Consider the following 21371-nt stretch of genomic DNA (forward strand, 5'->3'; position numbering starts at 1 on the left):
TCATGACACAATCCAGATAATCAATAACAGCTTATTAAAACACACAAAGTTACCTAAGGCTGAAATGGATGAACTTGAAATTTTATTTATTTATTTATTTATTCATTCATTCATTCTTCATAAATACAACCTATTATGTAAAAAAAAACTAAAATAGGCCACACAAATCACATTTCCTGGGATAGTAATAAATTTATATAGTAACTATTTATTTCTCATGGCCTTTTTTAAATACACTACTACTCCTACAACTATAAGACTACAATAAAACGCTTACCCAGTCACCCAACTAATACTACTGTAAGCCCTGCAGAATCTGTTCTCACTGGAACTAATGCTTTCAAATAATTATTTCACTTTTAACCAAAAAAAAAAAAAAAAATTACAAGCAGGAAGATGGTCTTGCAACAGGCAGCAGTTCAGGAGGAACCCTTGCAGATATTTACATTAATCACATAGAATCACATCAAGTACATTACGCAATCAGTTTTCTTCATCTTACAATCTCTATCATAAACAAAAAATATGCCTTTTAAATTTATTGAAAACCCATCACCAGCAATGTTGCCATAAACAACTCCTGCTATTGCCCAATACAATACAAAATGGCAGTCCTCAGATCTACGCACACTTAACTGTACACACAGAGTCCCACTCAGTCCTCTTGATGAATGAAAAGAAGCAAGTTTGTTTGTTTTTTTTTTTAATTAATGTTATATCTCTTCTGTATCTGCACATTTAACATCTCTCTATTTCTTTTATTTAAGCTCTTTGACTAGTGATGGTCCAACTCAGGTTCACACCAAACTGAGTTAAAATTTTGTGTAAACCAAGTCCAAAGCAAGTGAGAAAAAATTCAGCGCCGTTATCTCTTTTGCATCTGCGCGGATTACAATTCACTTAACCAACCCGAGCTTTACAGTTTCCCAATCTGCAATTATATATAATGTCATGAGTGTGATGGATACCACATAGCGTGCAATTTTTGGTCTTTCGGCTTGAAATCTGGAAGATAAACTTGCGAAAAACCTGAGATATGCTGTATAGATTTTGACAATTATTGGGTAATCTTTAAGTAGCCAAATCCCTGTTCACGGTTATGACTGCATATCACACTACAGGCCACAATATTGGGTCTTTTGGTCTGAAACTTCAAAAATAGACTTGCAAAACATCCAAAATTCACAGTATAAATTTTGACAGACATTGGTCAGTTGTAAGGTAGCCAAAGGTTCTGTTCGTGAGCATGACTGCATACCTCACTACAGGCAGCAGTTTTGGTTCATTTGTTTTGAAATTTGGAAAATACACTTGTGAACCATCCGAAACATGCTGTGACGATTTTGACAACTATCAGCCAATCATAAGATAGCCAAATTCATGTTCACAACTGTGAATTGCACTAAAACGCACAATTTCAAGTCTTTTGACATGAAATTTTGAAGATGGTGATATTTATGCGAAACTTGCTATAATGGTAAGGTAACAAGATGCCTCATCATGAGAATAAATAGATGCCACATTACAGACAGAAATTTGAAAATACACTCATCAGACACCCTGAATTTGCTGTATGATTTGTACGATGATCAGGCCATCTTAAGGTAGCGAAATACTTCATCATGCGCATGAATGGCTGCCGTGCTATAGGCTGAAATTTGAAAATACACTCTTGAGGCCCCCCCTCCCTTCCCTCTCCCCTTAGTCCCCCCTCCCAGGACTTGCTGTAAGGATTTTGATGATGATTGGATGATCTTAAGGTTGCCAAATACCACTGCTCAAGTATGACTGGCATAAAGTTCCCTCAGTCACTTTGTATTCAAAATTTAATTTCCGACTTGCCATGGCACTGTTGTTCTGTAACAAAATAAATCGTAATATGCTACTCCATTCTTAAAGACCACAGTGAGTGACGTCCCGTTCTGTAGACATAGACGCAACTAGGGTTTGATCGCCATGACCTATCTCACGTGAAACCGTCACCAATAGCATCAGCTGCCATGCAGCACATGAACACAACTCGAGTTAGTAACCATCGAACTCAGCTTGATTTGACTTCCTATCAGCCTGAATTAACCCAGTTTGGTAATGCGAGCTGACCCATCTTTATCCCTGACCAAACCTCTGCTTTTCAAATGTAAACATCTTGTGAGTGCAATTGTATCTGAAGTTACCAACAGCTAAAATGCCAATACTTTATCAAAGACATAATATGGAAGTACCAATAATTTTTCCAACAACATGGAAAAATGAAATATTTTTGTACAAAAATGTGATAAATGTAATGTGAAAATAATATGGATGCATCAGCTTTATATAAGTACTACTATATTTTGCAACACGTCACTTAGCCACTTCCCACTGTTGCATTTGTGTGTATTTAGTCATCATCACATTATTTGTTTTTCATTTAAACAGTTATCTCTAAGATTGAGTATGGAAACATGCACCTCAATGTGAACCACCTGAAGATGAGCACAAGCCTGAAACCAGTCATGTGTTACATAAAATTACCCTCTATTGCGACTGGTAACAGTTACTTCACACCCAAAAATTGAGATGTTTGCACAAGGGTGTTGATATCATTCTATACAGTCCTTGTCCTTGAGAAAGTGGCCAACTTAGTGCCACTGGCTACAAATAACTGCACACAACTTGTTAACCAGTTGCAAAAACCATTCCACAGTGAGATGTAATGGCAAATGCAAGAAAGATTTCATACCACATTATCATTACAAGACCACCACCTGCCAGAAGATTGCTCTGCCAGCAAAATGCCCTTCCCTCCATGCTGACATCAATAGTTAGATTTCTTGAGTCAAAGGCAATCTCCTTTCCTTTGACATACTGTTAATCTAGGTTGGTCGCACATGTCTCTCATAACAAGGATGCAGATCTAGAAGGTGTGATGTGGGGACTTCAATGGGGCTACAAGGACTGTGATTGGGAACATCCAGTACCCAGTTGCAAACGTGCTCTACAGAACGACTCAAGGGCCTGAACGCTTCCACCATAACATGGGTTATTTGGTTTCTCCCACCCAATACTAGTTTCCGGGAAAACCAGTTGGGAATTTGCCCTTCAACATGTTCTTGCAACCCAACACCCTTGGAACTTAATTTGCATTCTCTTTTCATTTTAGTTTTTATATAAATGATGATGACTTTTTCATCCTAATTCTTAACTGCACTAGTCCCTCATTCTTCCCCTTAATCTACCATATCTTTTCACTGTGCCTTTATCTCTGGACTGGAGTGACGCAGTGCTTACCGAATTACCATTTCTGACAAACTCTCGCATTCATGTGTCTATCAGCAGCATTACACATTTTGACACCTGACTGAACAGCAATTCTATTTCATAATTTATTAGTTCTCTCAATTTCATAAAATTAGCACAATGCCTGTGTGTTGCTCCTTTTCTTTATGAGTGAAACAAAATGAGTGGGGTCTTTGACCAGCAAGTCTATGAGATCCACCAGAAGACACAGTTTTCATGAGAAGATGAATCACCGACTATGAGGTGATCAACTTCTTTGTGTACCTATGGTACACCATATACAAGGTGTGTCTAAAAAGTATCCGACCTTTGATTTTCCTGCACAAAATAGAAACGATAGCACGGCGCCAATGTACATAGTATAGGAAGAGACCTTTATCCACATGGGTGAATTTTGTCCCCATCTTCCAGCACGTCAGTGGCTGCCTGTCGGTCATCGAGTGAGGTGTTACACAATGTGTTCGTCGGATTACCAATTCTCTCAAGACGACTGAACGTGTTGAGCAAAGATACTGCATCAAATTTTGTCAAAAGTTGGCGATTCTCAAAGCAAAACAATTCGTAAGATTCAGCATGTGTTTGGAGAAGATGCAATGAGTGTAACACAAATTAAGGAGTAGTTCAACCGATTCAAAAATGGCTGCACATCAGGGGACAGTGACCAGCGTTCAGGCAGGTCCCAAACTGCTCAGAGTGCAGCTGTTGTCGAGAGGGTGCAAAATTTGGTGATAGCAGATCATCATTTGAGCGTGTGGGAGATTGCCCAAGAGGTTGGAATGAGTAAAGATTCTGCACATGCAATTTTGCGTGATGATTTGAACATGCACCGAGGGGATGCGAAATTCACGCACAAGTTGTTGTCGCCGGAACAAAAAGACCTCTGTTTTGATGTTGCACAGGACCTTCCAGACACCACCAACACTGATCCTTTCTGAACACCATAATGACTGGAGGTGAGTCATGGGTGTATGAGTACTACCCAGAAACAAAAAGACAGTAGTCGCAGTGGAAGCATCCTTAGTCTCCAAGACCGAAGAAAGTGAGGCAGGTGCGAAGCAAAATCAAGGTGATGCGAACTGTCTTCTTTGATGACCGTGGAATTGTGCACCACGAATACGCACCAGAAGGACAAACAGTGACAAAGGAGTACTATCAAGATGTTCTCCGGCAACTCCGTGACACAGTTCAGCGCAAAAGACCAGACATGTGGACAGCGAAAAACTGGCAACCGCATCACCACAATGCCCTCGGACATTCATTCCACTTGATCCAAAATTTCTTGGCCAAACATGGAAATACAGCCGTTTGCCAACCTTCCTACTCTCCAGACATAGCTCCTTACAACTTCTGGTTGTTTTCAAAATAGAAGATACCACTGAAAGGATCCATTTTGAGAGTACAGAAGACAGAATGCAGAACACTACGACGGAGCTGAACACCACTCCAAAAGAAGACTTCCAGAGGTGTTTCCGGCAGTGGAAGAGTTAGTGGGCTAAGTGTGTACAAGCACAAGGGGCCTACTTTGAAGAGGATTAGGGTCCCAACCCTGTCACATATTCGAAATATTTTCTCTGGCTAAAGGTCAGATACTTTTTAGACAGGCCTCACATTCAGGCTGCAGTTGGTATCACTGAAACATCTTCTCACTGTGTGCAAGTGTTGGTTGGTTGGTTTCGGGTACAAATGGACCAAACTACAGTGTCATCAGTCCCTTTTTCCTGACTCAAGCAAGGCTCAAGGTACAAAAACACCCAACACCACACCTAAATGAAAACGAATGGAATGAACAAAAAATGGGGAAAACATACACCACAAGGGAAAGTAGAAGAAGGTATTAAAACTATAGAGCATATGGTCTGGGCTGGCTGATCACAATAATAAAAGAGGATGAGCCAGCTACTCTGCAACACATTAAAATCTCCACCCCAAAAAGACAGGCAAGATGAACACATGTAGGGAAAAGACGACCACCAAGACAAACAAATGCAAAGAAAGTGCGACAGAGTTAAAATGGGGGGAGGGTGGTGACCTCAGTGAGAAGGCTAAATGCCCACCCTTAGATGGTATGATAAACACTCCCCTCATGAATAAAGCGTAAAATTAAATCTGCTGTTGAGGCATTGTCGCCCAACTCCGAAGGTAGGGTGCTGGGAATGTTAAAGAGAAGAAACGACTCACCAGGTCATGAGTGGATGCACTCAAGAGCACAAGAAATGGCAACCAGCTCTACAGTGAAAGCACTGCAGCAATATGGCAAGGAGTGCTGTTCCATATGTCCTCCATGAACATACACGAAGCCAACGTGACCATCAGCCATCGAGCCATCAGTGTAAACCACTTCATGGTTCCAGTACATGAAAGGTCCAGGCAAAGCTTTAGCCTAGGTGTACACCATGGAGGTGAACGTGACTGGATCTCAAGTACAGGTGGTAAAGGCAAGGACTCCATTTAAGACAGAAGAGATCGGATGTGAACCACAATCATAAGCCCTGACCTGGTCCTCCGATGCGGGTGATGAAGTGCCGTGGCTGGAAAAAGGAGATTGTAATTCGGATGCTTAGGAGAACTACAAATGTGTGCAACATAACTGGTGAGCAGTACAAAATGCAGAAGTCATCTGCTTACAGAGAGGGGGAGACGGACAGCCCTAAAGCTGCTGCTAGACCATTGATGGCCAAAAAATAGAGATACATACAATACAGAGCTCTGTGGGACCCCATTCTCCTGGATATAGGGGGAACTATGGAAGGCACCAACTTGGACATGGAAAGTATGAAGTGACAGGAAATTCTGAATAAAAATCGGGAGTGGGCCTTGAGACCCCACTCGCATAATGTGGCAAGGATATGATGTCGCCAGGTGGTGTCATACACTTTCCGTAAATCAAAAAAGACGGCAACAAGGTGTTGGTGCCTGGAAAAGGTTGTTCGTATGGCAGACTCCAGGGACACAAGATTATTAGTGGTAGAGCGACCCACGTGGAAACCGCCCTGGCATGGAGCCAGTAGGCCACATGACTCCAGGACCCAACCCAACTGCTGACACACCTCATGTTCCAGCAGCTTACAAAGAACATTGGTGAGGCTAATGGGCCAATAGCTATCCACATTAAGCAGGTTTTTACTGGGTTTGAGCACTGGAATGATGCTCTCCTGCCGTTGTGATGGAAAGACACCATTGCACCAGATCCGGTTGAAGATCATGAGGAGACGTCACTTGTAGTCAGACGAGAGATATTTGATCATCTGACTGTGGACCCGATGTGGCCCAGGAGCTGTGTCGGGGCAGTGTGCAACGACGCTGAGCAGCTCCCACTCTGTAGGGGTTCACTGTGACGTTCAGTGAACAAGAGGGCTTTCCTTTCCATCTACTGTTTAAGGGTGCAAAATGCCAGGGGGATAATTCTCTGATGCGAAGTCTCGAGCATAGTGATCAGCAAAGTGCTCGACAATTGCGTTTGCGTCGGTACATAACACGCCACTGATGTTAATGCCAGTAACACCTGTCGGGGTGTGGTACCCACAAACACATCTGATCTTCATCCAGACTTGGGAAGGTGACGTATGGCACCCAATGGTCGAAATGTACCTCTCCCAACACTCCTGTTTCCATCTTTTTATAAGCTGGCAAACACAAGCATGGAGACATTTAAAAACTATTAGGTGCTCTAGGGAAGGGTGCCGCTTATGATGCTGTAAAGCTCTTTAATAGCCTCAGTGATTTCCAGTGACAACCAAGGTACTTAGTGTGTGAAATCTTATGGGACTTAACTGCTAAGGTCATCAGTCCCTAAGCTTACACACTACTTAACCTACTACTTTCGTTTTATTGGTCAACTGAAATATTCCACGTGTTACTTATGTTTGTTTGTGAGCATTATGATCTGTCTTGTGGTCACTATTTCGAAAACGCTTTAAAAAAAAAAAAAAAGGTGGCTGTCATGTTGTTGCAACATTGTTCATAATGGCCAAATTGATCATGTGGAGATGGTTGCATGCTGTCTGGGTCACCAATCTTCACAGTTGCCTACCAAACAATCAGTTTACAGTTGTTTTTACATCTCTTCAGTATCAGCTGTTATTGATGGTCATTTGCTGTCTGACAGTCATCAGCTGCTCCTGCTGCCGGACATCGGCTGCTGTGTTGCATATTTGAACGATGTCAACGGGGTGTACGCCCGGCAGGCAACTTACTGTGCTGACAAGCCTTCTCGCAATAAAACGACGGTTCATATATGTCTAGGGTTGCAGTGTCCCTCAGAAGCACGTTGACAGACAATACTGTAAACAAGCCACATTATCCCGCACACAGTGCACTCTGTTGAACTGCTATGAGAATGCTGCTTTAGTTTTACCTACATACATACATGGCAGAGCACAGCGATTTCTGATGGTTAAGAGTAGTGAGAAAGACATTCGCAATCAAAACAACAAAATTTACAAAAGCATGATGGAAGTGAAAAACTTTTCTGCTACAGTTTATATGCCTGCAAACCGGTTTAATATAACTACAGTGGAACTGCAACTTTACTGAGTTTCACTTGTTCTTCCCTTTATGAAACTACTACAGTGTTACATAATTCCCTGACAACTTACCCGTAGGTGGCCCATCAGAGCCTTGCTACTAGCCACCATTTTTTTCCTCATAGGTTACCCTCTCCATGGAAAGCTGACATAACAGTAAAATCTTATCCTTTAAAATAAATCTGCATGATTACATCAAATTAATAATACAAGTACGGTATTTATTTTGCCAAAATGTGAAATCTCATAATGTTCATTTCAACAATACCATTTTTGTACAGTTTCTATATTTTTTAGGATATTAATGTGAGCCAACCTCTACAAGAAGCCTTGCTAAACTGTGTGTTGACAATTTCCATCCTTCACAAGCCAAAAAGTTTTCTACATAAAGCCTCGCCATCCAAGTATGCTGTACCGGTACTGAAAAGCAGTTCTTTTCCAACACACAAAATCTTGCCAAGGCCTTCACCGTGTTACCACAGTCAAAAATATGTCTTACTACCTTAATATCTTACCCTCATGGAAACCCAATATTCCTTACATACCTGCTGACTGACCACATAAGTGTCCCCCACCCCACCTACTATAAACAAAACCATATGGAAAGTGCGAACAAAGCAACCAAAATATGTACTGTGCACAGCTCAATGCAAGCTTCTCTGAATTTTGCACGTGAAAACAATCTTGCCAGGATATCCTTTATTTCAGCAACTGTCAAACTCTGATAGTCCCAGCCTACCACCTATCTCTAATGCACTAACATTCCCACCCAATTCTTCCACACTCCTTCCCCCTCACCAGTCTCACAAAAGTCATAGTACCTGTCTACCTTACTCTAACTGTACTGTATCTTCATTCCCTAATCTCCTTCCCTCAAAACAGAACCCTTACCTTACATTGTGCTATATTTTAGCATTCCTCTGTGGTGCCTCACTCTGCCCCCTGTCAAGGTATCAACAACTTTGCTAACCACTGCTGCTGAAACTTTCACATCTAGAAATCTTCAAATCCATCCAATGTTCTTTCTCTGTACCCTATTCATGTCTGTTCCATGTACTCATCAAGCCCCACTTTACCTAAACAGGACTACAGTGACAGGACAGTGAATGTCAATACAGAAGGCAAGATGAAACATAACACCCAAAGGTCTTTACAGATGAAGCATTAAATCACGAACAAGAAAAGACAGGAATCAACCCATGACATTGTTTAAGGGATCATTCCAATATTAAGCTGAAGTGATGTCAATTTGGAAGTCGATTCATCAAACTGCTTACTCAATGCACTGGTTTGTTTAGTAGGTCATTACACTAACTGAGCATGATCTCAGACTCACAACACTGAGGAATCAAATCAGGCACAGCTTCGTTGGGATTAATCAGTTCAACATTTGCCTCAATGTGGTGAAACTGCAGAAAACCCAAACCAATGAAGCCAGGACCAAATTTTACTCATCCTTCTCCTTAAGTTCAGTGTGCACCATCTCATTCAGTAAAATTCCCAAGAGGGCTATCTGAAGTTCTGTCTTTAGGCTTATTTTACACGACGAACAACCAAGATGAGATAGACTAGGTGCACCACAAATGTCACTACCCTTCTGCTTGCCTGCTGGTCAATTTACAAAATGGTTCAAATGGCTCTGAGCACTATGGGACTTAACATCTGTGGTCATCAGTCCTCTAGAACTCAGAACTAATTAAACCTAACTAACCTAAGGACATCACACACATCCATGCCCGTGGCAGGATTCGAACCTGCGACCGTAGCAGTCGCGCGGTTGGTCAATTTACATGTCAGAAACAACTCACTTTCAGTCAAGACGTTTGTTCATTTGCCTCTTCAGAGTTTAATACATGTTTAATCACTATTTGCAGAGTTTTTCTCAGTAACTAGTAAAAATACTTGACAAAAGCAATATAAATTTTGGTGGGATCAAAATACATTCTAATCAATATTGCAACCTTAGGTTTTGGAACACAGATTAGTTTGAGTATCGAAAGAAAGATAATACTCGAAAAAATAGACATGACAAGCAAATATAACACTCAATGAAATGTTACATGGTATGTTACAAGGAGGAAAACCAACAGGAGTACGAAAAGTAAACACAAAGTATTTCTGCATCTAATACCAGGAGACTCATTTTCACTAAATTTTCCAACTGTTTTTAAATCATAAGACAACAGCATTGCCACTGATGCAAATAACGTTCTCTTTACTTAGCACCAAAGTGCAATACACAGGGGCTATAGTCATAACTGTCATTAGTAATGCTATTAATACATAATCTGAAACTTGCTATTTACATATTTGAAATTGCCCATTTATATACAGGCTAATGTTTTACGTATTTCCTGTAGTTAACACACAATAATTTGAAAAACATCTACATAAACAACAAGCTGTCATACACAGCTAGACTGTAAATAACATTGGCATTCGTTAAATACAGCAGTGTGCTAAATCCTGCATCCAATAGTAAAACTTTAGAACTGGTACATGGTATTAAGATTTGTAATATTCCCTACCATATGCAACTACAAGTAACTAACGCAAACTACGTATGTTAAACACATGTCCAATTTTCCGAATATACAAATACTACATCCTAAGTTACTTCATCGAAATCGACGCGAAATAATAAACCACCTTACCTACCACGTCCTACACCGCGATATTTAGAAAAAAATACTGTAAATTTACAAATATACAAGTATACCAATACAAGCTTAATTCATGCCAGTGCATTTAGCACCAAATGAGTGACGTTTCACAGAAGGCAACACTGCTGAAATTACAGATCTATGAATAATACACGATACTTACAAAATGCTGATAAAATTTAGACATACGTGGTTTCCCATGATTATTAAACACTAATATTGCTTTAATCATCTCTTATGCAAACGATTTTAAACGCAGATTTAACAAACAAAAATGAGCAGCGTTTATTTCGCTGCTACACCAAATCAAAAATTTATTTACACACTACACTCCTCCCGTCAATCGCACACTACATCTCTACTGCACTAAGCTGCATGGAACCAAAGATGATGTAGCAAGGTGCCCAAAGAAGTTTAGAGACACGCCACTAAGTTTTCACTTACACTTCCAGTAAATGAGACTGGCGCCCCAGAAGTGTTTCCACGTAATGGGTTACCGTTCTGCCCGTAAATTTTCTCTTGTGTCAAATTAAAATTATCTGGTGAGCTAGGAGTCACTATTCAGTAGACTTTGGACGAATATGAAATAGCATTTGTGATAACAAAGTTTTTATAGTCGATTTCAGAAACGCTGAGGGGTGGTTAGAGATGGGGACGTTTAGTTAGTTGTTTATTCAGAGACGAGTCATTTTCACAATGATATTAGACATATTAGCTGAACACTAGTAATAAATGCTTTAAGTTCCTCCTAAACTGTACTTTTTTGGATAACCTTTTAATGATTGTTGGCAAATTACTGAAAATGTGTGTTACTGAAAAATAAATACCTTTCTTGTTCAACTTAATGATTTTAAGTCTGATGTAGCTTTCACTAGAAATAAGAATAAGTTACATAAACACTTAGAATCACTGACTTCAGTCCAGAATGTTGTCCATTTTTAAGATATCATGAGTCTTGATGGAATGTTGTCTACATTGGAAGCGCCAATAAATTCATACACATTAGACACACGCGTTTATATACACACACACACACACATATATATATATATATATATATATATATATATATATATATATATATATATATATATATATATATATATATATATATATAGTTCTGGTATGAGAAGAATTTATAATTTTGTGCGATGATCTTATGTAAATACATGCTTTTAAACAATGTAATTGATACTGCTGGAAGAACTGTTACATTATTCATTTATATATATACCAAAAGTAACTGCATACATGGGGTGTAAATCAAAGACAATTATCAAACCCTGTTGGCTAACGTTGAGTCCATGGAGACACCATCACATTGATACTGTATATCCTTCATGCCTTTAAAAATGTCTGCCATTTAATTTACCATATCCTACCTAGTGAATGAAATACAGCAATCATTAAAATCGTGTTTTTTATTAACATATCAAATATTTACTGCTGAAGTATGCTACCTGAACATTAAACTCATACTCGTTCTTCTTCTGATCTATAATGGCCATGACCAACTTACAGTGTTGATTGTTTCTTTCCGCAGCATAACAGCTATGTCATCTCCTCTGTCTTTTGTCACCTGGGCTGTGCTAGCGTGATCTTAAGACAAATTTAAATTTCTTCCCTTTTTTTCCTCTGTGGCGTAACACTATCAATTGGGCACAACTCTAAGGGCATAACATGTTGTTGATATTCTGTTTGCTAGTATATTTCTGCATGCATTGCAGTTTTATTGGCTATCAATATTGATCCAAAAAAACATCCTTATTTTACTATATGTAGAACTGTCATCCAACATTGAATAGTAAACCATAATTTTCTTTCTCTAATAAAATCACAGACTGTTTCATTTGCTTTCTCTTTGAACAGTTCTGGGTTTTATCTACGTGGATAATGTTGTTGCTGTTAAGGAAGATAATTCAATATGTAATTCCCTAAGGCTCTGCTGTATATCGTTTATACTTGATAAATGCTTAGCTCAAAAATTTCACTTTATTTCACACCTTGATATCTTCAAGTGTATCCTTCCCCAAGATATGATTGGAATTATTCATTTTTACTCTTAGTAGCTCTAATGCTTCCCACTGCTTTAGTACAATTTTATAGTCTAGAACATCAAACCCTTTAGAGCAATCTAAAATAGCTTGTGTGACGCTCAACACTGTCTGTTTCAACAAGTGCCACTTAAATAAATAGTACTATGGCCATTACAGAGACTGGGTTGAGTTTCATTCAGGGCATTACATTTATTCAAGCAAAATTAAGTACCTCATTTGTCATAACAGTCTATTTCTAAGAAGATGAAAGCAAAGATACGGGTTTCAATTTTCTGTAAGTTCTCTATTCCCTTTCTCCAATTAAGATATAATAGTTGCCTATTTCAGATCCTCTAGAATGTCATCTGATCTGCAAAAACTTATTTACTATGTTATGGAAGAAAGCTCTACACTCTCTCCTAGTACACAGACTGGCACTGCATTTTGCTACCAACTAAGTGTTCTTAAAAATTAGTACTGATTTCCCAGTTTCACATACTGTAGTCGGTAAGAACATAACTGACCTTCCTGCATGATTTTTCAAATAAATTACGCCTCTTTCAGAAATATTTGTTCCATTGCCTTTGAAATACTTGAAGAGTTCTCATTAAAAATGTTTACAGTACCTGTGAATGATTCATTGACTTACCCCTTTCTTTAACAATTAATTCTTAAATTTCTACACTTTTTCATACATTCCTCGTCACACGATCTTTCCGAACAATCGGCTTTTACTCTCATATTAGTGTGGTATTTGATGCATTTTCGCCGTCAGCAGCACTATAATTGTGACTATAATGTACATTTAGGAACTTTAGGTGACTACTGCTCTTTTTTATGTAACTAATATGTTCTGGGGTACATTTTAATACTTACAGTTACAAGCCTCTACCAGGCACTTAAATGTGATTTGCAGAGTATGCATGTAGATGTAGATCTATTAGTTTTTACTGGACAGCCCTACTGAGGTCTGTAGTTTTGAAAACGTTGGTTTAAAATGCGCTTTAAAAAATGCAAGAAGGGCAGCTCGTTTTTTAATGTCGCAAAGTGTGAGAGAGAATGTCATGGACATGATATATGAGTTGGGGTGACAGTCATTAAAACAAAGGTGTGCTTCTTTGTTGTGAAATATTTTCACGAAATTTCAGTCATCAACTTTCTCCTCTGAATACAAAAATATTTAGTTGACACCAACCTAAATAGGGAGAAATGATCATCATAATAAAATAAGAGAAATCAGAGCTCAGACATAAGAATATAGATGTTCAGTTTTCCTGCACATTTTTCAAGAGTGGAATGGTAGAGAAATAGTTGAAAGATGATTTAATGAGCCCTCTATCAGACACTTAAGTGTGAACTGCAGAGTAGTCGTCCAAATATATCTACCTAGAGAATTTTACACTACATTATGTTCATTACATACTTCCCCTGAACTTGAATAAGTCCTGTATTTTGGCCTTTCAAAAGAGAATTTTGTCAGTTTGTAGTTTGGTGTCCTTTCAACTTTTTATAATGTACAAATATTTTCAGATTCTCAATACATTTAAAGATTCATAACAGTGTTCTCTGCCATAATTTCTGAACACTTGGTTGATCACTGTTGGTGAATATTTAGTTAGCCCTGCAGCAGTTTGTGATAACTCTGACATAATGTAACTGCTGTGTGTGTTTATGAGTGTGTTACTGTTTCAGCTATGATATTTGTGTTTGTATTTACGTCTCCACATAACATTATCTTATACATGCGAACTGGGATTTTTGTTCAGGACTTCAATTAATTTATTAAGAAAACACACACACACATACATTTGTTTTGTTTGATGGTTGGTGTTTCAAACCATATATCACCATCAACTTTTGTGAACTTGGAGAAGTTTCTAAACGGACAGAGACCTGAAACTTCCTGGCAGGGAGAAATGATCATCATAATAAAATAAGAGAAATCAGAGCTCAGACATAAGGATATAGATGTTCAGTTTTCCTGCACATTGTTCAAGAGTGGAATGGTAGAGAAATAGTTAAAAGGTGATTTAATGAAAGACAAAGGTCCTGAGTTATAGTCTCGGTCTGGCACACAGTTCTAATCTGCCAGGAAGTTTCATATCAGCGCACACTCCGCTGCAGAGTGAAAATTTCATTCTGGAAACATTCCCCAGGTTGTGGCAAGGCCATGTCTCCACAATATCCTTTCTTCCAGGAGCGCTAGTTCTGCAAGGTTCGAAGGAGAGCTTCTGTGAAGTTTGAAGGTAGGAGACGAGGTACTGGCGGAATTAAAGCTGTGAGGACAGGTCGTGAGTCGTGCTTAGCTAGCTTAGTTGGTAGAGCACTTGCCCGAAAAAAGGCAAAAGTCCTCAGTCCGAGTCTCAGTCTGGCACACAGTTTTAATCTGGCAGGAAGTTTCATATCAGCGCACACTCCGCTGCAGAGAGATAATTTCATTCTTGACAGAGACCTTTTAAGCAGTGATGCCTGTTGTTAACTTGGTTGTGATACTGACAATTACATAATTTTATTTCCAATGTAATTCTGTTCATTGACTGGTGTCAGCATAACATACCCCAAGTATCGGTCTAGCGGTTCTAGACTGAATCGCCTAGAACCGCTCGGTCACTCCATCTGGCTGACTCCATAACAGCTCAGCAAAATGTGCATATGTGTAACAACTCAGTGTGTCGCATTTATTTCAAAAAGAAAGATTAAAGTTCATAATCTCATCAACTAAGTGACCATTACAGTCACAATACAAAGACGAGTGACAGCCTTGGATGCTTTTTTCTCGATCTGCCCTATCAGAAAGAGATTGGTCAGCTGTGCATCACACAAAGGAAACAGCTACACGCGTAGCAGAGAGCACACGGTGTGCATTTGGTGTCATTTAGGCTAGAGGAACTCTTTCTGAGAGTTAGTACTTAATTACCTGCTGACTTTGAAGATGGATCAAGCTCATTAATCTCAGAGAACTTTCATCCTTGCAGACTGTGTTATTAGTAAACAACTGGAGCATCCATGGTATGATCCTAAAATTAGTACTGCTTGTTAAAGGTAAGAATGCCCACTTAGTAATGGGAACAAATAACTGGCTGAAACCAGAATCGAACAATAGTGATATTCTCAATTCAGACTGCAATATACAGATTGATTCAAAAGTAAGTGTACATACTTCATGGGTAAAATATGCAATAAGAGTAAAATGTTAAATAAAGTTTTGCCTGAAATTGCTATATTTCTGGCTTTTGACACATAACGTCATTTCTGGTAGGCATAACATTATGGGCCAGCACAGGCTTTTGTTGTGTCGTGTTAGCCCACATATCGACTGATATTGTTTTGTTCACCCCTCTACACTGCTTGGTTAATTCTGGCACGAAATGCTTTTATTTACTTGATTTCATGGGCTCCATTGTACTCTATGACACTGCTGTAGTGTAGCAGCAGCAGATGCACTATGTACACTCCTTGATGGTGTAGCAGAAGGCAATACACAAGCAGCAAGATGATGTTATATGGAAATGCTTCCAAGCAGAAGAGTACCAAACCATCAGACTTTCTCAGCTGTGGACAGGTGGTTAAGTGAATATGGCATTATTGGTGCGCCATGGGTAGGTTACCCTAAACTGGATGCAGTGGGACGAAAATGGTAGATGAAAATCCAACCATAAGTATTCGTCACGTAAGTGGCAGTGTAGGGGTTCCTCAATCAACTGTATGGCACATGCTTCAGAGACAGGAATTCAGCCATTTCACCAGCAGAATGTGCAGAACTTGATGTCCACAGCCTACCCTAGACATCAGAATTCCGGTCAGTGGTTATTCAAGCGCCATGTTGCTGATCAGTGGTTCAGTTGCCTTGAGCACTCATAACATGCATGTGTGGGCATATACGAATCCTTGCATAACAACAGTATGAGGATATTGACATAGTTTTGCAGTTAACATTTCGTACAGTATAGTTACTTCGATGGCATCTAACTCCACAGTGCCTGACTGGCAGAATGTATCAACAATTTTTTGAACATGAACTGGGTGGTCTGCTTCATGATATTCCACTCATTACACACACCAAGTTTAGATTTCTGCAATACAGTGCCCATGCACATTTCAATCGGTAGGCAAGAGAGTATCTCAATATTGCTTATCCCCTGGACAGCTTGTACAGGACCAGTTGTTTGGTTTGCCAGATCTCCAAATCTTAACCTACTGGATTTTTATCTTTGGGCCCATCTCAAGGAGCTTGTGTATGGTGTTGCAACTGAGAACGTAGCACAACTACTGGAAAAGGCTGTGCAACTGTGCAGAATGAGGTGAATGGAGTCTGCAACATTCTGAGAGTGCTAAGACATCGAGCACATCATTGTCTTCATGTACATGGACATCATTCTGACCATGTTCTGGGGTAAATGTAAAGTATGTAGTTGCACTGAATTTCGGATCCTTTTGTGTCATTGCTGTCTCGGAAAAATTAATTTTATGTTGTTTGTGTTACATTTGTGATCTCTTTTCTACTGCATAGCAGTGAAATGTCAATTGCAATTGAAAAGTTATTTAATATTTTACATGTATTTTGATGCAAACATTACACTGATGAAGTGTGTACAGTTACTTTTGAATAGCCAAGAATTAATTTTGTGTTGCATATGGTGCATTTGTGGTCTATTCTATGGCATATTTCAGAAAAAAGCAATTTCAGACAAAACTTTATTAAACATTTTACTGTTAGTCAGATGCGTACATTACACACACAAAGATTTTACAGTTACTTTTGAACCAGCCTGTGTATCAGAAGGACAGATTGGAATGCCAGTGGTGGAGGTGTATTTATTATCATAAAGAACTCTATAATCTCTACTGCAGTTGTTAGAGACTATATGTGTGATATATTTTGGGTGAAGTTAAGCATCAAAGAAGGGTCCAACATGGTCATCAGATGTTTTTATAGATCACTTGCATCATGGGCCATAGTAGCCGAGCACTTCAGACAGAATTTGGATGATTTTGCGAGTAAGTTTCCTAATCATATTATTGCAATTTGGTAACTGTAAAGTAGCAGAGTTCTACAATTAAAAACAGTTCCAGGAAAAAGGTTTCATATGAGTTTGTTCTGAACATGTTAGCTGTAAATTACTTTCAGCAGATAGTCATGGAACCGAAATAGGAGAATAACAACCTAGACTACACAGCAACCAACATACCAGAACTCTGAATCAGTTAAGTAGAGGAGCACACCGGGCTGTGACGATGAATGTTGAGAATGTAGAAAAATATTTTTGCTTAGCAAGAGTGACAGAATACAAATTGCAGAGCATATGAGTAGTCCACATCAAGTATGCAGCCTTGAAGATGAAGACGTGGAGCACTAATGGATAAAACTCAAAAGCACTGTACAATATCCTTAAAACAGGTATGTGACAAGTAGGATTGTGAAAGACAGAAAAGACCCAATGTAGCTCAACAGGCATTTTAAATACACTATTGGAAAACATTGTAGCATCAAAAAATATACAAATGTGGAGCAATGAAATTTTGGGAATACATTTGTCTAGATAACATATTAAATGATTAACATTGCAAGACCACAGGATAGTATAAGCTTGGGATAAGACATGGCAGGTGTGAAATGCTGGTACATTACTAACAGGTGTATTTGCCGAGTATCAGACAGGATTTGTGACCGGACTCAGGACTTTCTTGCAGTTAGGGCTCAATATGTTGTTCTTAAAGGAACAAAACGATAGATGTGAGCGTAATTTCTGGATAGGGCTATTACTGTTTAATAAACACATATAAAAAAGTTTTGCACCACTTCGGTTCCGAGAGTTCCGGAACCTGTACAGGAAATTGGAATAGAGATCAACATAAACACCATTTCCACCCTTTTTATTGCTCATCAGAACCACACACTGCATGTTGTACCACCATACAGCGAGACTTTCAGAGGTGGTGATCCAGATTACTGTACACACTGGTACTTCTAATACCCAGTAGCACGTCCTCTTGCATTGATGCATGCCTGTATTCGTCGTGGCATACTATCCACAAGTTCATCAAGGCATTGTTGATCCAGATTGTCCCACTCATCAATGGCGATTCAAGTAGATCCCTCAGAGTGGTTGGTGGGTCACGTCGTCCATAAACAGCCCTTTTCAGTCTAACCCAGGCATGTTCGATAGGGTTCATATCTGGAGAACATCCTGGCCACTCGAGTCGAGCGATGCCGTTATCCTGAGGGAAGTCATTCACGGGATGTGCACGATGGAGGCGCAAATTGTCGTCCATGAAGATGAATGCCTCGCCAATATGCTGTCGATATGGTTGCACTATCTGTTGGAAGATGGCATTTACGTATCGTACAACCGCCTTCTATGACCACCAGCGGCGTATGTCGTCCCCACATAATGCCACCCCAAAACATCAGGGAACCTCCATCTTGCTGCACTTACTGGGCAGTGTGTCTAAGGTGTTCAGCCTGACTGTGTTGCCTCCAAACACGTCCCCGACGACCGTATGATTGAAGGTATGTGCGACACACATTGGTGAAGAGAATGTGATTCCAATCCTGAGCGGTCCATTCGGCATGTTGTTGGCCCCATCTGTACGTGGTTGCAAAGATGGACCTCGCCATGGACGTCGGGAGTGAAGTTGCGCATCATACAGCCTACTGTGGGTAGTTTGAGTTGTAACACAACAATCTGTGGCTGCACAAAAGGCATTATTCAACATAGTGGCGTTGTTGTTAGGTTTCCTCCAAGCCATAATCTGTAGGTACCGGTCATCCACTGCAGTAGTAGCCCTTGGGAAGTCTGAGTGAGGCGTGTCATAGACAGTTCTCTGTATCTCCTACTTGTCTGAACAACATCACTTTGGCTCACTCTGAGATACTTGGACACTTCCCTTGTTGAGAGTCCTTCCTGGCACAAAGTGACAATGCGGACGCGATCGAACCGCGGTATTGAACATCTAGGCATGATTGAACTACAGACAACACGAGCTGTGTACCTCCTTCCTGGTGGAATGACTGGAACTGATCGGCTGTTGGAACCCCCTCAGTCTAATAGGTGCTGCTCATAAATGGTTATTTACACCTTTGGGCGAGTTTAGTGACATCTGTGAACATTCAAAGGGACTATGTCTGTAGTTCAATATCCACAGTCAACGTCTATATTCAAGAGTTCTGGGAACCGGGGTGATGCAGAACTTTTTTTGATGTATGTATATGATCTTGTTCACTGTAGCAAAATGCCAGAAGCCCTCCTAGAAGCAAGCAGATGTGAACGTATGGAACCAATTAACGTAGAGGAAGATATCAGTGATTGTCAGGCTTTTATAGTTACTATCACCGTGGGTTTTACAAGGAATGGTAAGAAAGTAGGAAGATATTTTTGTTAGCGAGATTGACACGATACAAATCGCAGAGTATCTGACTAGTCAGCATCAAATAAACAGTGATAAGGACGAAAATGTGGAGCACAAAAAAAAATCAATACATCACTCAATATGAATCAGGTAAGTATGTTCCAAGCATAGTTTTATGGGATAGGAAAGATCCACCATGGTTTAATAGCAATGTTAGAAAACTGTTCCGTAAAGAAAGAGAGCTACATCACAGATTCAAGAGAAGTCACAACAAAGCTTATAAACTAAAGCCGATTGAAGCAAAACCGAGTGTAAGGAGAGCTATGAGAGGACCGTTCAATGAGTTTGAATGTAGAATTTTGTCAACCGATCTGAGTAAAAACCCTAAGAGATTTTGGTGTACATGTACATATACATCTTACGTAAAACCAGTAAGTGGTTCAAAAGCATCTATTCATTCAGACAGAGACCATACTAGCACCGGAACGGAAGATATCAGAGAGAAAGCCAAGATACTGAACTTGGTCTTACGAAACTGTTTCACCAAGGAAGATCATAACACAGTCCCTCCTATCAATCATCGTACAAACGTCGAAATGGCAGATGTTGAGATACCCAGTAACTGAGAAGAAAGGCAACTACAATCGCTTAGTAGTGGAAAGGCATCAGAACCAGATGAGATACCTGTAAGATTCTACAAAGATCACGCGAAAGAACTTGCTCATCTTCTAACAGCAGTTTATCATAGATCGCATAGCAATGAAGGGTACATGGCGACTGGAAGAAAGTGCAAGTCATTCCATTTCTAAGTAAGGCTGTAGGACAGATGCGCACCATTATAGACCTATATCGATGACGTCCATATGTTGTAGAATTACGGAACATTTTTTATATTCAAGAATGATGCTGTTTTTGAAGGACAAAAATCTTCCTCATAAAAATCATCATTCCTTCTGCAAACAGAGGTCTTGCGAATCTCTGCTTGCTCTATTCCTTCATGAGAAGCATTGCCCTCTAGACAAAGCCGCTCAGGTTGATGCCGTGTTCCTTGACTTAGGTGGCCACACACGAGCGGGTTTCTGTGAAGGACCATGGATGTTTCAGGCGGATCCTTGAATATCTGCAGAACACGCCCGTGGGTTAGTGGAGACACGATCTCCTTCAGACCGTCCCCACAGTTCTTGAAATCAGCGATCCGGCCTCTTCAACAGGTACACAGATGGGCAGATTTATGGGATGGGCCCAGTTCAACGAAGCCCATGAGTTTACAGCGAACCGGTGGCTGACTCGCTAGCCCTGCAGAATGGCATGCTCACGTTGCCGCCCCCCTCCCCCCCTCAATCTTTCTTAAACGATTTTAAAGCAACTACTTGATTAGTTATAGGTTTATATGTCAGTTTCATGGTGAAGTGTCTACCATTTCGCTAGTGGTCATAGTTATTATGATATTTCACATATACTAGGAGGAGGGCTCTATCACCAATCTTGGGCAAACTGGCGTTATGTATCTCACTCATATG

At 39.9% G+C, this 21371-nt stretch overlaps 1 protein-coding gene across 3 annotated transcripts in view; it reads right to left on the reverse strand.

Annotated features, from left to right (window-relative positions):
• The window catches only part of LOC126470254 (AP-3 complex subunit sigma-1), a 121200-nt gene extending 110355 nt beyond the window's left edge, over positions 1-10845 (reverse strand). For 2 of the 3 annotated variants that reach the window (XR_007586160.1, XM_050097968.1), the window contains exon 1: positions 10629-10845. Coding sequence is in view for 2 of the 3 variants with exons in the window: in XM_050097968.1 (XP_049953925.1) it covers positions 10629-10697 (69 nt within the window). In the remaining variant the exon portion in view is untranslated. The remainder of the gene's footprint in view (positions 1-10628) is intronic. The other variant, XM_050097969.1, reaches the window with a different exon arrangement.
• Between the last annotated feature and the right edge of the window lie 10526 nt (positions 10846-21371).

Source organism: Schistocerca serialis, chromosome 3 (assembly GCF_023864345.2).
Source record: "Schistocerca serialis cubense isolate TAMUIC-IGC-003099 chromosome 3, iqSchSeri2.2, whole genome shotgun sequence".
Lineage (NCBI taxonomy): Eukaryota > Metazoa > Arthropoda > Insecta > Orthoptera > Acrididae > Schistocerca > Schistocerca serialis.